This window comes from Triticum urartu, chromosome 6A, assembly GCF_056163025.1.
Source record: "Triticum urartu cultivar PI428250 chromosome 6A, HENAU_Tu73, whole genome shotgun sequence".
Classification (NCBI taxonomy): Eukaryota; Viridiplantae; Streptophyta; class Magnoliopsida; order Poales; family Poaceae; genus Triticum; species Triticum urartu.
Genome location: NC_141878.1, coordinates 171,378,603 through 171,393,493, shown reverse-complemented (window position 1 = coordinate 171,393,493; position 14,891 = coordinate 171,378,603). Strand labels below are relative to the sequence as shown.

The 14,891-nt window shown below is 42.0% G+C and overlaps 1 protein-coding gene across 1 annotated transcript; it reads right to left on the bottom strand.

Moving 5' to 3' along the window:
- Positions 1-10,740: 10,740 nt before the first annotated feature.
- On the bottom strand, positions 10,741-13,405 carry LOC147964612 (uncharacterized). Its single transcript, XM_087527286.1, has one exon. The coding sequence runs from the start codon at positions 12,381-12,383 to the stop codon at positions 10,746-10,748; it is 1,638 nt and encodes a 545-aa protein (XP_087383412.1). The 5' UTR covers positions 12,384-13,405; the 3' UTR covers positions 10,741-10,745.
- Positions 13,406-14,891: the final 1,486 nt, after the last annotated feature.

Below are 14,891 nucleotides of genomic sequence, written 5' to 3'. Positions count from 1 at the left end.
TAAAGTTTTGATATGATCTAGTTTTTAGTTCTGCTTTATGATCCTTCTATGTAATCGAGTCCGGGAGCTATATATAATAAATATTAGTGTTGAGTCAAGGGCTTGATTATTTTGCTATGATCTTGAGGGAATAAAATAAAAGAAAAAGAAATAAAGAGATCATATGGATCTTATGGAGAGTAATGACTTCACATATAAAGAGTATGAGGAATAAAAGTTGTTGAGAGTTGACAAACATAGTTTTGGTCATTATTGCAATTAATAGGAAGTAATAAGGAAAGAGAGGTTTTCACATATAAATATACTATCTTGGACATCTTTTATGATTGTGAGCACTCATTAAAATATGACATGCTAAAGAGTTGAGGTTGGACAAGGAAGACAACGTAATGGCTTATGTTTTCTTACATCTGAGATAAATTATATTGTCATGGATCATCCAACATGTTGAGCTTGCCTTTCCCTATCATGCTAGCCAAGTTCTTTGCACCAAGTAGAAATACTACTTGTGCTTCCAAATATCCTTAAACCCAGTCTTGCCATGAGAGTCCACCATATCTACCTATGGATTGAGTAAGATCCCTCAAGTAAGTTGTCATTGTTGCCAGCAATAAAAATTACTCTCTAAATATGTATGATTTATTAGTGCGGAGAAAATAAGCTTTATACGATGTTGTGATGTGGAAGAAATAAAAGCGACGGACTTCATAATAAAGGTCCATATCACAAGTGGCAATATAAAGTGATGTTCTTTCACATTAAGATTTTGTGCATCCAACCATAAAAGAACATGACAACCTCTGCTTCCCTCTGCGAAGGGCCTATCTTTTATGCTTGTCTTATATTTCATGCAAGAGTCACGGTGATCTTCACCTTTCCCTTTTACATTTTATCCTTTGGCAAACACAATGTGTTGGAAAGATCCTGATATATATGGCTAATTGGATGTGGATTTTCATGAACTATTATTGTTGAAATTACCCTTGAGGTAAAAAGTTGGGAGGCAAAACTATAAGCCCCTATCTTTCTCTGTGTCCGACTAAAACTTCATAACCATAAATATTGTGTGAGTGTTAGCAATTGTGAAATACTAAATGATAGTTGAGTACGTGGACTTGCTGAAAAGCTCTTATATTGACTATTTCCTATGTTATGATAAATTGCAATTGCTTCAATGACTGAGATTATAGTTTGTTAGTCTTCAATGAAGTTTCTGATTCATACTTGAGTATGTGAATGAATTGTTACTTTAGCATGGGAGATCATATGACAATATTTATATATGTTGCTGTTATAAGAATGATCATGATGCCCTCATGTCCGTATTTTATTTTTATCGACACCTCTATCTCTAAACATGTGGACATATTTTTCAATTTCGGCTTTCGCTTGAGGACAAGCGAGGTCTAAGCTTGGGGGAGTTGATACGTCCATTTTGCATCATGCTTGTATATCGATATTTATTGCATTATGGGCTGTTATTACACATTATGTCACGATAGTTATGCCTTTTATCTCTTATTTTACAAGGTTTACATGAAGAGGGGGAATGCCGACAACTAGAATTCTGGGCTAGAAAAGGAGCAAATATTAGAGACCTATTATGCACATCTCCAAAAGTCCTGAAACTCCACGGGAATTATTTCCAGAATATATAAAAAATATTGGGCGAAAGAAGTACCAGAGGGGGGCCACCCACCGTCCACGGGGGTGGGGGGCGCCCTACCCCCCTAGGCACGCCACCTGCCTCGTGGGCCCCCTGGTGGCCCTCTGATGCCCATCTTTGGCTATATGGAGTCTTTCATCGAGGAAAAAAATCATAAGCTAGCTCACGGGACGAAGCTCCGCCGCCACGAGGTGGAACCAATCTAGGGCTCTGGCGGAGCTGTTCTGCCGGGGAAACTTCCCTCCGGGAGGGGGAAATCATCACCATCGTCATCACCAACGATCCTCTCATCGGGAGAGGGTCAATCTCCATCAACATCTTCACCAGCACCATCTCATCTCAAACCCTAGTTCATCTCTTGTATCCAATCTTTGTATCCAAACCTCAAATTGGTACCTGTGGGTTGCTAGTAGTGTTGATTACTCCTTGTAGTTGATGCTAATTGGTTTACTTGGTGGAAGATCATATGTTCAGATCCATTATGCATATTAATACCCCTTTGATTATGAACATGAATATGCTTTGTGAGTAGTTACGTTTGTTCCTGAGGACATGGGAGAAGTCTTGCTATAAGTAGTCATGTGAATTTGGTATTCGTTCGATATTTTGATGAGATTTATGTTGTCATCCCTCTAGTGGTGTCATGTGAACGTCGACTACATGACACTTCACCATTGTTTGGGCCTAGAGGGAGGCATTGGGAAGTAATAAGTAGATGATGGGTTGCTAGAGTGACAGAAGCTTAAACCCTAGTTTATGCGTTGCTTCGTAAGGGGATGATTTGGATCCATATGTTTCATGCTATGGTTAGGTTTACCTTAATACTTCTGTTGTAGTTGCGGATGCTTGCAATAGGGGTTAATCATAAGTGGGATGCTTGTGCAAGTAAGGGCAGTACCCAAGCATCGGTCCACCCACATATCAAATTATCAAAGTACCAAACGCGAATCATATGAATGTGATGAAAACTAGCTTGACGATAATTCCCATGTGTCCTCGGGAGCGCTTTCCTTTATATAAGAGTTTGTCTAGGCTTGTCCTTTGCTACAAAAAGGATTGGGCCATCTTGCTGCACCTTATTTACTTTTATTACTTGCTACTCATTACAAATTACCTTATCACAAAACTATTTGTTACCGATAATTTCAGTGCTTGCAGAGAATACCTTACTGAAAACTTCTTATCATTTCCTTCTGCTCCTCGTTCGGTTCGACACTCTTACTTATCGAAAAGGCTACGATAGATCCCCTACACTTGTGGGTCATCAATACTACACTTGTATCACCATCTCTTCGCCGAACTAGTGCACCTATACGATTTACCATTGTATTTGGTGTCCTGGGGACACAAGAGATTTATTGTTTTTGGTTGCAGGATTGTTTGAGAGAGACCATCTTTATCCTATGCCTCCCATGGATTGATAAACCTTAGGTCATCCATTTGAGGAAAAATTGCTACTATCCCACAAAACTCGGCGCTTGGAGGCCGAACACGAGTCTACAAGAATAAGTTGTGTAGTAGACATCATAATCCAGCAAAGACAGAGTGGAAGAAGAACGGGAAGGTTCTGCCCTTCTGCAGGGCGGTCGAGTGCGATGTCGGCCAGATCTTCGTCGCCCCGTGCTTGTTGTGGGTGCTAGCCGTCATTGGCCGCACTTTATCCAAGCCCTCATCATTGAGGATGATGAACCTCAGCAGTGCCGGCCCCGGCCCCGGCGGGGCCGACGGTCCCGACATGGCTGCCTTCCCCTTTCCCTTCTTGGCGGCCCTGGGCACAGATACATCTCCAATGTATCTACAATTTTGATTGTTCCATGCTGTTATATTATCAATCTTGAATGTTTTATAATCATTTCATAGTCATTTTATGTCATTTTTGGTACTAACCTATTGACATAGTGCCAAGTGCCAATTGCTGTTTTTTGCATGCTTTTTACATCACATGAAATCAATACCAAACGGAGTCCCAATGCAAAGAAACTTTACGGAGATTTTTTTGGACCAGAAGACACCCAATGGGCCAGGGGATTGGATGATTTGCCCCACTTTACAAGGGGTTGGATGATTTGCCCTGTGATTGTCTCAATGACAGTGGCCCCGGGCCCCACTCGGTAGCCTCTCAGGGGGGGGGGGAAATGATCTTATGGAGAAGTAAAGTGGGGTAAAAGATCCAATTTCTCCAATGGGCCAAGGCATCACCTGGGGGTGCTCCGAAGGGAGCACAACCCACCAGGGCATGCCAGGAGGCCTAGGCGCGCCCTGGTGGGTTGTGCCCACCTCGGGTGCCCCCCGGACCACCTCTTTGCTCTATAAATACCCCAATATTCCATAAACCCTAGGGGATTCGTCGAAAATCAATTCTAGCCGCCGCAGAGTCCAGAACCACCAGATCCAATCTAGACACCATCACGGAGGGGTTCACCACTTCCATTGGTGCCTCTCCGATGATGCATGAGTAGTTCTTTGTAGACCTTCGGATCTGTAGTTAGTAGCTAGATGGCTTCCTCTCTCTCATTTGATTCTCAATACAATGGTCTCTTAGAGATCCATATGATGTAACTCTTTTTGCGGTGTGTTTATTGGGATCCGATGAACTTTGAGTTTATGATCAGATCTCTCTTTTTATATCCATGGAAGTTATTTGAGTTTCTTTGATCTCTTATATGAATGATTGCTTATAGCCTCATATTTCTTCTCTGATATTTGGGTTTTGTTTGGCCAACTTGATCTATTTATCTTGCAACAGGAAGAGGTGCTTTCTAGTGGGTTCGATCTTACGGTGCTTGATCCCAGTGACATAAGGGGAACCGACATGTATGTATCGTTGCTACTAAGGATAAAATGATGGGGTCTATCTCTACATAGATAGATCTTGTATAGATCATGTCATCGTTCTTATTGCATTACTCCGTTTCTCCATGAACTTAATATACTAGATGCATGTTGGATAGTGGTCGATGTGTGGAGTAATAGTAGTAGATGCAGGCAGGAGTCGGTCTACTAATTTTGGACGTGACGCCTATGTAATGCTCATTGCCTGGATATCGTCATGAGTATTTGAAGTTCTATCAATTGCCCAACAGTAATTTGGTTACCCGCCGTTTGCTATTTCTTCTCGAGAGAAGCCACTAGTGAAACCTACGGCCGCCGGGTCTCTTTCTCATATTATTTGCCTTTGCGATCTACTTTTCCTTTGCTTTTATTTTCGGATCTATTAAACCAAAAATACAAAAATACCTTGCTGCAATTTATTTTATTTGGCGTTCGATCTATCATTATTTACAACTCTCTCACGTCCGTTTACAAATTTCTGGCACCGTTACCCGAATGGGATTGACAACCCCTTTTACACGTCGGGTTGCGAGTATTTGTTATTTGTGTGCAGGGGCTGTTTACGTTGTGTTGCTTGGTTCTCCTACTGGTTCAATAACCTTGGTTTCATATCTGAGGGGAATACCTACAGCCGCTGTGCTGCATCATCCCTTCCTCTTTGGGGAAATACCGACATAGCTTCAAGCGACATCAAAAGGAATTTCTGGCGCCGTTGCTGGGGAGGATCTTCAACATATACCAGGTTCCTAATCACAAACCTCATATCCTCGCAATTTACATCATTTTCCATTTGCCTCTCGTTTTTCTCTCCCCCACTTCACAAATATTTGCCGTTTTTATTCGGCCCTCTTTTTCGTTTGCCGTTTTCTCGTTAGATCTATCCTTTGCTTGCAATCATGAGAGATTTCGGTATGGCACCAACAGATGATGGCCTAACTCCTAAGATTGGACGTATGGGCAGTCTGGATGCTAAAACTTTTATCCTGGGGCATGGGAATGTTATGGGAAAAGAACGTATCCAAGAATTTTTCAATTGTGTTGGAATTTAAGTCTTGATGATGCTCCTATACTTAGGACTACTAGATCTTATGCGGATGCTATTTCAGCACTAGTTTTGAAACTTGAAAGCAAATTTATCTGTACTCATCCTACTTTACAAAGATTGTTTTTTGAGCTTCCCATTATAAAGAACTAGCGGAGCTACCCGCGCATTTGCGCGGCTAGACTATTTATTTATGATTACATTGGTTTGGACTTTTGACTTTATTTGTGCATTTAACATTATGGTGTGATATTTTAGCATTCATTACATATTTTAGCATGAAATTATTTTTTCTTTGTATGTGCTAATTTTTTCCATTATATGAAAATTATATATGATAGATTTATTTCGAAAGATTTTTATTATATTTGTGAGTGTGTGTTAGAAGGTATTAAGTATTGTGTTTTTTGTTGCAAACCAGCCTATGGTTATATAGTTAGGAGTGCAGTGGTATTTCCAACTTATTGGCGTTCAAATCCTTGACTTTGACACTATTGCTGATAAGTCGAGTTAGTCTCTTTAATCCACTCGTACGGTGTGCTTGCCTGCCCTCATAGGAGTGAGTGTATATGTACATGTATGAGTGTCTGTGTTTGTATTGTGTTAAAAATATATTTTTTATATAGAATTAAGAATCGAACCATTTAGCTAACATAAAAACTATTGAAAGGAAATGCCCTTTCTATTTATGTATTCATTTTGTTCATTTCATGAAAATTATGCATGATAGATTTAAACTTTTTTGTGACTGTCTTTTACTCCATCCGTTTTTAAATATAAGTCTTTTTTAAAGATTTCAATACGGACTACATACAGATGTATATAGATATATCTTAGAGTGTACATTTACTTATTTTTGCTTTGTATGTAGTCCATATTAAATTTTTTAAAAAGATTTATATTTAGGAACGGAGGGAATAGAAGCTTCGAAATATTCTTTTATATGGAACTGTACGGCTATGTGTGAAGTTGATTCCATTCGTACTCTATTCTTGACTGGACCAAAATATCGTCTAGAAAAAGACTGGACCAAAATATCGTCAAGAAGGCCTCTAGCACAGCTCTTCTCCCCTGCTTTTCAGTGGCAGCACCATCGCATGCGCTCGTCGCTGGCTCGGCTGCGTACCGCCGCCAACCATAGCTTCAGCGGATGGAAGATGTATGCCGCAGCGTCTCTCCCGATCTCTTTTTCCGAATGGATTTGAGGGAGCCTTCAGCCCTTCACAGGTAAAATCCCTAATTTTTGTGCATCTCACATGAGGTAAATGCCATCCCAGATTAGAAATTGTTGGGTAAAATCTCCATGCCACAACCACGCTCAAGATTTAGTAAAGAAGATATTTAAATCTCCTTGCTGCAGGAACTTTTTCTTGGATCTGCTACAAAATAGATTGAGAATTGGGGACTATTCATTAGAGGGATTAGAGTTGGTATCGTGATCTTCTGGAAGTATGTGGTATGAGAGAGATGATGTTATATTCAGTAGAGTTGATATCCATTGCCAAATGAAAAAGGTACGATCTGTATTTTTTGCTCTCAGAGATTACTTCTAAGTTTATATAAATATTAATGTAGAAAGAACTTATGTGTACAAACATGATAGAGTTAGTTCACGGATACAGAACTGATGAACAGAAATTTATATATTTTATTGAAAGATTAAAGATCCATATGTACGCTTACATTTATTCGCTCGAGGAGGCTAATGCCTATGTTTTTAGAGAGGCAAATTGAGGAGATTTGGGGAATCGGAAACTATTTGTGAGAGAGATGTGAGTGTTAGATTGTGAGAGATTAGTAATGGCTATTTAGGGGAATTAATTGGTGAACTTTCTATAGGACGTTTTTAAAAGATTTGGATTTTGAGATTAACCGTGAATATATTTTAGTTGTGGGTCGTGGCTATAATGTGGGAGATTGCGAAAAGCTTATTGTAGGTGGAATCCATTGGTGATTTCATTGTTTCATCTGCTGCGATATTTTTTGTGTTAAAAATATTCAAGGATAAATAACTAATTTTAAATTTAATATTTTACAGAAAGATCAAACATATATATCTATGGATTAATAATTATTTAAAAATTTAACATGCCAACCAAGTAAATGTGTTGTTCAAAATGTATGGTAAGGTTGTCTGTGACTCTATGTAATTATACATGAATTGTCTAATGACTTGAGGAACTGCACTATCAATTAAAAAATCTCTCTGTAAACAATATTCTTTGCGACATCTTCGGTTGGACACTCTTCGTCATCGATCAGCACCTTCAATCCTTCCTTGTTTGTCACTCTTGATAGTGCCACATATAGTTGTCCATGGCAGAACACTTGCTTAGGCAAATATATGCCTACCTTGTTTAAGGACTGACCTTGGCTCTTGTTTATTGTCATTGCGAAGCACACTGATAATGGATATTGCCTTCTTTTCAGCACGAATGGCCATTTTGAGTCGCTTGGTGACATGATGATTCGAGGTATGTATACCTTATCGCCGACATGTGTTCCTGTGATTATTTGTGTCTCGATGTATTTGTTTCCAAGTTGTGTAATTGTCATTCTTGTACCGTTGCATAAGCCTGCTGCTTGGTTGATGTTGCATAGGAGCATGACCGGCAAACCTACCTTCAGTTTTAACTTATGGTCTGGTATTCCTGGGGACGTTAAGGTGTTGAGGAGCTCAGTAGGCTGCATGTTCATCATGATGTTGGTATTTGTCGTTGCCTTGCACACTGTGTCCAGGCTTAGGTATGTCACCTCTTCACCTTGTATTTGGCTCATTATGTGGTCATTTATCTCCTTGACTGTATCATTTCTTGGACATAGTATTGCTCTTTCTTCTAGGTAATCCCGCTCACGGTATTTTTGCAGCAAATTTGGGTATATGCTTTTGACGATTTGTTCTTTACGATTTTCTCCTTTCTCTAGCAGTAGGTCTTTTGGTATTTTTATCCAATCCTCTCCTTCATCAGATGTTGTTTTGCCATCGCCAATCTGTAGTATCCACTCTGCAAATTCAGCGACCTTTTGCTTTTGTATTGGATCATCTGACAAACACTTCAGTCGCATGTTTTGTGTTAACTCAAATATTTCAAAGTGTTTCCACAGATATGACCTTTTGATTGAAGCATTTACTATCTGCTCTGTCCTTCCTTTGGTTATAACTGGCAGGATTTGTCTGAAGTCGCCTCCTAGTATAACTGTCATTCCACCAAATGGATTTTCATCGCTGTTTTCATTAGTGAACCTTAGAATATCTCTCAGGCTTTTGTCTAGTGCCTCGAAGCAGTGTTTGTTTGCCATAGGAGCCTTGTCCCACAATATAAGTGAGGTCTTCTTTAGCAGTTCAGCCAAATGCGAGCCTTGTTTTATTTCACACGTTGATTCTTCAGTGATATTAAGTGGAATATGGAACCTTGAGTGTGCTGTTCTTCCACCTTGGAGAAGCAACGCTGCAATGCCACATGATGCTACCGCAAGCACTACCTTCCCCTCTGATCTTAGATTTGTCGTTATTGCTTTCCATAGATAGGTTTTTCCTGTGCCACCGTAGCCTTCGACAAATATCTGCTTTCCTAGGCCTTTGTCGACTGACTCCATTATTGCATCATAGGCCTTTTTCTGGTCTTGGTTAAGATTGTTTAGTATGATTTTGTGCTCATCCTTGAGTTTGTCCATGTCGTAGTTGACCTTTTCGTTTATTAGTCTGTTCCCAAGTTCTTCTAGCTCTGCGGCATTTGGTAGTTCTATGTCTGGATAGTCCTTTAGTGACTTTCCTACTTGCCTCATCAGTTTTTCTATCTCAATCAGACCATACGCTTTCTTCTGTGTGTTTGTAAGCCAAAGTGTTGGAAAGTTTAGAATAGTCCTTCTTTTGTATTGCATATCTTCACACAACGCCTCCCATGTTGAATCCCACAATACCTTTGGGTTTGTGACTTCGCAATGGGACAATATGGTGGTGAATAACTGATGCAGTTGTGTTCCGGAAGCCCAACTTGATGCTTCATTGATACAGTCAGTCCACTCGGTGTCATCATCGAGAAATCCGAGGGCTTGGCATGCTGATTTGTATGTTGGGTGAATGACTCCATCAACGGTCCTAATGTCCTCAAATGATGTGCATCCTTTCTTGGTGTTTAGAAGCATCCTCATATGATATCTCTCGCCACTTGCGGGATGTGCATAGTAGATTCTTCCAATTGCGCAGTCCCTTTTTCGCTTCTGCCAACATTTTGTTTCGCTTTTCCATACAAACTTTGTAGGGAATTCTGCGTAAATCAATCCTTTTCCTAGATCATATATTTTATTTGCCTCCATCCACTGAGTGAACTTGGTGATTTTAGATCCGTCCCTTGTTAATATCTTTTCAAGATCAGTGGAGTCTGGAAAACAACTTGTTGCTCATTTTCAAGATGGAAAGGTAGCCTCTCAACTGCTGGATCGCGATACTGAAGATCAAACTGAAATATCCTCCAGCATGCTTCTGATGTTGATATGTATCTCATCTCTAGGTATTTCTTGATCTCGTCAGTTTCGTTTGCCGTGCCACTTTCCTTGAGCAAGGCTGTAACATGGTCGTCATCTTTATGGATATACTTAAATAGGTACTTGATTGATCTGGACCTATTGCACCACTCAACATTTATGTGAGCTTGATACTTGACCAGAAGGTTCCGGTTGTATGGCACGACAAATCTGTTGTCGAGCATCACCCCTCCCTTTTTGATCTGCCTTCCGTCATCCCTCCTTTTATATACTGGAAATCCGTCCTCGTCAATGGTAGTGCTGACATTGTATATTTTTGGGAAATGCTTGGTGCATCTATGGTCCACCATGCATGGTGAGTTTTTCTTAGCCTCTCCCGCACGGGCCATGCATCATGAAGTTCTCAACAGCTTCAAATGCCTCTGGATCCTCATCCTTGTTTGGGATCTCAGCGCTTATTATTTTGTCGATTTGCGATGGTTCCGGGTACTTGTCTTTGTCCTTCAAAAATATTAGTATGTGCGCATGCGGGAGTCCTCTCTTCTGGAATTCTATTGTGTAGATGACTGCAGTTGATTAATAGTTTGTCAGATTTAGCTTAAATTGGAATGCATGTTACTAAAGAGCTAGAATCTGACGGAGTATAAGATGATGCATGTTTCTAAAGAGCAACAGTCTGACGGACTATAAGATGATGCAAGAAAGAGTAAAGATTGATAGTCAATGGGACTTACTTGCAACTGTTTCTCCAAAGTATTTCTTTTCTTTTATGTCTCTCATTAGCTCCTTTAGTTTGATCATAAATACTCTGTCCACAATGTCTGGCCGATCGGCTGGCTTTTGGCCACCTCCCACTTCATCTAGCATGTATTGGATCTCAGGCCACTTTGCATTGCATGTGAATGTTATAAATAGGTCTGGGTATCCAGCCCAACGGCATATTGCAAAGGCATCTTGCAAATATTGTGCCTTGTTTCTTCTACCACCTGTAAAAGATGAAGGCACAATTATCCTCTTTCCAACTTGCTCTGTTCTTGTGTCCCCTTGCTCAATCGCATCCTGCAATCCACTGTAAAGTTCAGTTCGTAGCTTTCCTTGATTGTGTCGGATCCAGTTTAGTCTATTTTGCTCGATACATGTGTATACATCCACCCAAAATTGCAGTGACAAATGCCCGGACTTGAGTAGTAACATTCCTTGATCAGGACGTTGCTGTAGGTAGAATGCATAGTAGTCCAACAACGTTACGTATTTCCTGCTGTTTGTACCTCCTTTTGTTTTCTTGTAGGGTATCTCAAGTTTAAAACCATCTTCTCCATATGGGAACAACAACGGATATTGCATGGACATGAATTTCGGGTGGATCTCTGATATCCTTTGCGGCTCCATATTTTTGTACTCAACAACAATGTCACGTCCTTCACTCTCTCCGGTTGGATCTCTTACTACCAATGCTGCAACTTCAGATGCGGATGGAAGGTTGTGTGTTCCGTTCCTTTTGCCTAGTATCCGAAGTGTGTAATCATGGTAGTCTCCTTCTTGGAATCTATCTCTTGCCATTCTGAAGGTTTTTGCGAGGATGTTGTTGTCGTCGAGCATTATTTTCAGTTCTTTGACGATGTTGGGGTCCACTGTTGATTTTTTATCATTGCATCTTGACGCATTTATCCTGTTTTCCACCTCATTTTCGGTATTATAGATGTATAGCTGTGCAAACCGAGGTTTGTCTGTACGTTGAGGCAAAAGAGTTCCGATATGGTGGTAGTTTTGTCCATGCAAACGAAAAACATAAGGTCCTTTGCGAGTGTTTATTTCCTTGTCCACAGCTCCTCCCATCGATGTGAATGAAAACATTGAGTTGTATGACCTTATATTTTCTTTGAAGTTTACCGAATCCTGCCCTTCACTTCTTAAGAGGTTTCCAAGGTATGGTGGAGGTTCTCTTAGTGGCGGCAGATCGATTTTCCATTGTTTGCAGCATATTCCAAAAGAGGGTGCCGTAGTTCCTTTGTTTGAATTTAATCTTTCTTCACACCATAGCAATGCTTTGCAATATTGGCATTTGTATGTTGGCCTTCCGAAGTTCCATGGCTTGCTATTAGCACTTGTCGAGGTTCTGGTTCTGTTGTTGTCTCCAACATTGACTCTAGTGTTGTTTTTGTTGGTTTCGCTTCTGGCGCGCTTCAATTCCCTATCTTCTTCAGAATTAGCCTTTCTCAATCGTTTAGGAGCCTCTGTGTTCGCATTTCTTCTTCCCTCTGCAGTCCTTGTCCGCTTTGTACTCCTTGAGTTTAGAGGTTGTTCTTTCTTTCTTTTTGTCTGGTGAGCTGCTGGGTCTAACGTATGTTGGACTCTCATATCTGCAAATGTGATTTCGTCAGTGGGTATAGTTTCCTTAACATAGTATCATGTAATATGATTTATTTTGTAATCCCTCCGTAAAGAAATATAAGAGCGTTTAGATTACTAAAGTAGTGATCTAAACACTCTTATATCTCTACAGAGAGAGTACTTAATAGTGTTTTGCTTTTGCAGGCATGCAAGTGCATTTGGTGATGACTACTAATGGACGTTGTCACATACAGTACATGTGGAGATTAATGTTGTTTATCTGGTAGGGAACTAAAAATCAATAATTGTTCAACCATGTTGCTCTTTTTGTAGCTTTCACATTATTATCATGGTAGTGTTAGGATGCATGAAAAAAAGAGCTTTATAGTTCAGTATGAGAAGAGTTTTGACGCAATGTTGAGCTGAGATCAAAATGCAGGCACACACATGAAGAATTGCATCGGGATATTACCTGAGGTTGATGGTGCTGATGTTGTGTCTTCAGTTCGTTGGACGTTTCTTTGTGCCTGTGATCGTTTGGGTGTCGCCGGCGTATATTGGATGCAAGTTGCTGGAGTTGTTGCCATACCTTCAATTTGTCGGCCGTCTCGTGTGTTTGATCTTCCCGACATCATGAAAAAGTAGCTATTGAGAAAGTGCATCATGGGTCATTTATGAATGTATGTCTTGTAAAATTATGGTTGAATGATGTTTATGTGATATAAGCAGAGGGATGAGTGTATGTGACCATATACCTCTTGTTTGTTTTCTGAGACTATGATCTAGCAATTTGACTAATGTAGATCACCTGAGGAGAAAGTTTTTGTGAGAATATGTTGGCTGATAAGGAAGCTAAAATAATGCACAGATTAAAGAGAGAAAATATATAATACCCTGGAACCTTTGCCTGCTTAGTCGTCGAGTTGCTTCGAATTTGAGAAGACGGATCAGTCGGCGATGAGGCTTGTTGTGCTAGTAGGACGTGATATGATGCACTTTATATAATGATATGGTTAGATGTTTTCCTAGACGTGTAGGATTAGGAATCATGTAGTGAGTCAAAATCGGACAGTACAATACGGATTGTCTTTAAAGGAAATTTAGCTTGAATAAATAGTAGCTTTTTTTGAGCAACGACTAATAGTTAGTCCTACACCAGCAACTTCTGATTAATGAGCTAATTTGGGCTGGTGCTTGGCTGTCAGAAAGCTGTCTAGCTCCCCTAAAAATGTACTGTATTTTATTCGCACTTCAACTCTCCTGCTGCAGTGCTGTCCAAATAAAATAAAATAAAATTCCTGCTACGCCGCTTATTATCTTCTCACACTTTTTTTTTGAAACGCGGTCCCTTAGAGCCCGATTCATTAAAAAAGGTCGAAGAGAAGTACCCAGTTAATTAACGGAAAACCGGGTGAATACCGTCAACGTGCCCGCAAAAACAAGGCACACAGGGCGACCTGGCAACCCACACAAGAACGCACACACGCCGTCGAAGAGAAAACCACGAACAAGCGTCGAGGCCTGCGTCGGTCGATGCCAAACAGTCCACCGCACACGCCGACGACCAGGCAGCTCCGACTCTGTCTACGAGCATTGTAGGGGGAAAGCGTTGGGCCTGTGTCGAGCCGGCACCGGAGCCGACCACCCGTCTCGTGTCATTTTCGCCGCGGAAGCACCTCCTCTGCAGCTCCGACTTCAGGAAGAAAAATGAGGCCCGACAATCCCTCGAACACGCCGGATGAGACCGACTACCAAAGCTCAGCAGCCGCCCAACTTCGCTTGAAGCCGCCATCGTTGCCACACTAGAAGTCGCGCAACATCCACATTGCCGGACAGACAGCCGCTGACCGCAATGCCGCGAGCGTCCAGCCCAAGGAAAGTGCAAACGGGATCCAATGCTCTTCAAGGCGACGCCCCAAAGGAGGAAGCGACGATGTCGACGCCGTCGCCCGACCTGACTGGGCCTTAGGCTTTCACCCGAAGAGCTGGAACCGAGGATGTGCAGGGGGTGGACTCCACGGCGGCGCCTCCAAGGAGGTGACACGACATCTGCGGACGCCGACGCCGTCGGCCGGTAGAAACCTGGCAAGCCTTCGCCCGGAGCACCGCCCAACACCACATCCTCACGCACTGCACCTCCGCTGACCCGCACACCTCCCACGAAGCCATCGCGCCATGACCAAGCAGAAGCCACCACCACACCACTGGTCTCACCGACCGAAGACACGAGCAGGGCAGACAGCACACCTCGACGACGTCTTCAAGAAGAGCGCGACACCGGAGTGCGTCGCCGTCGCCGGCCCCGGCCAGAAGCCCGAGGCAGAGCTTTCGCCCGGCGCTGCCACACCGTGTGCCGAGCCCAAGCCCGGCCGGACCACCAAACAGCCTCTCGCCGCAACGAAGCAGCCAGATCCGGAGAACCCAGGGCCGGCCAGAGCCAGCCACGCATGCCCGGAGCTGCCGCCCCCCGCCATCCGCCGGATCCACAGCACCAGGAGCTGCCGGAGCACCACCAAGACGCCGCCGGGCCGAGCA

What these genes read in the sequence shown, in the direction of transcription:
- LOC147964612 (XM_087527286.1), bottom strand. Translation starts at nt 12,383, where the DNA reads ATGAGAGTCCAACATACGTTAGACCCAGCAGCTCACCAGACAAAAAGA.